Source organism: Pteropus alecto, unplaced genomic scaffold (genome assembly GCF_000325575.1).
Source record: "Pteropus alecto unplaced genomic scaffold, ASM32557v1 scaffold96, whole genome shotgun sequence".
Taxonomy (NCBI): Eukaryota; Metazoa; Chordata; class Mammalia; order Chiroptera; family Pteropodidae; genus Pteropus; species Pteropus alecto.
This window is the reverse complement of record NW_006438979.1, coordinates 703,776-705,031: the sequence shown is the minus strand read 5'-3', so window position 1 is coordinate 705,031 and position 1,256 is coordinate 703,776. Positions and strand designations below refer to the sequence as shown.

Sequence of the window (1,256 nt, the reverse complement as noted above, 5' to 3'; positions counted from 1 at the left end):
CAGCCCATGAGGTGTCCGTTTTCTTAGGCACGGGGCAGATGCTCCTGAGCGCGCGCACGAAGCGACCTCGTGGGCATTTTTCATGTCTTTAAACGATGCGGGGCTCTTTTCGAGGCTCTTCAAGTGACGGTAACGGTGACGATGACGATGACCCGGGGCCTCCTGCGGCCTCGTTCGGGGCTTCCTCTTTCTCTGAGGAAGATCCAAAGCCAGCGGCTTTCGCCATGAAATGTGCGGACGGGGACCCCGATGGAAAGGTGGCTCACGGGGAAAGGCTGGTGAGCCGGTGTGACGACGGCCATGGACCGTGGAGTTAAGCCTTCAGGGGCAGCAGGTGACCGCCACGTGTCTGCTGCATCCCACCCAGGACCCCGTCTTGGGGTACATCAGCTGCTCCATCTTCTCCGGATGACCGGCGGTCAGTGGGCTGGTCTCTTCTGGTCTTGAGTGTGGCTTGTTCTTGCCGCTCTATGTTCGTGTGAGGACCCCGCTCTCCATCCCCATCCAGACCTCTTCCCGGGACCTCTCCCCCCGGACATCTCCGCACCCCCCAAACTCCTCGTAGCAGAATGACACTCTCGCCTTTGCTGTCCGAGTGTTACTGTGTTCTCCACATTTCCGTGAGTTCTCTCCGTGTCCCTAGAGTGAACGCTTTGTTGTTTTAGGCCAATTGCTTAAAAAAACAAAAACAAAACTAGATAGATATTTAGATGATAGATAGATATAGAGGTAGATGGATGGCAGGTGCCAGATGACAGATATTTAGATGACACATGATACATATATGATATGCAGGTAGGTAGGTGATAGATACTAGATAATAGATAGATGCATAGGTGGTAGATAGATGATAGATAGATAGATAGATGACACATTATAGATAGTAGATAGATAGATGATACATTATAGATGATAGATAGATGATACAATAGATGATAGATTACAGATGATAGATAGATGACAGATAGATGATAGATGATAGATAGATGACAGATAGGTTAGATTAGATTAGACAGATGGAAGGCAGATAGTAGATAGATCTCGATGCCCAGATAGAGAACCTTTTGCTCTGCAGACTTGAGGTCTGAACTTTGCTGTCCCCAGTATTCAACTCACAGTGGCCACGACAGGAATCTGGTCATTTGCTCTTGAAAGAGGAAGCCCCCAGAACGTGTGTTGGAGCAGGTGCATTTGGGACTTGGCCCCGCGAATGTAAGGGTCAGGGCGTCAGCCCAGGGGAGCAGGCCCCCAAGCCG

General features: G+C 50.4%; 1 protein-coding gene across 1 annotated transcript in view; it reads left to right on the top strand.

Moving 5' to 3' along the window:
* The first annotated feature begins 95 nt into the window (after nucleotides 1–95).
* Nucleotides 96–1,256, top strand: part of GYG2 (glycogenin 2) — a 23,451-nt gene continuing 22,290 nt past the window's right edge. The window contains exon 1 of the mRNA XM_025049759.1: nucleotides 96–231. Coding sequence (XP_024905527.1) covers nucleotides 96–231 — 136 coding nt within the window. The remainder of the gene's footprint in view (nucleotides 232–1,256) is intronic.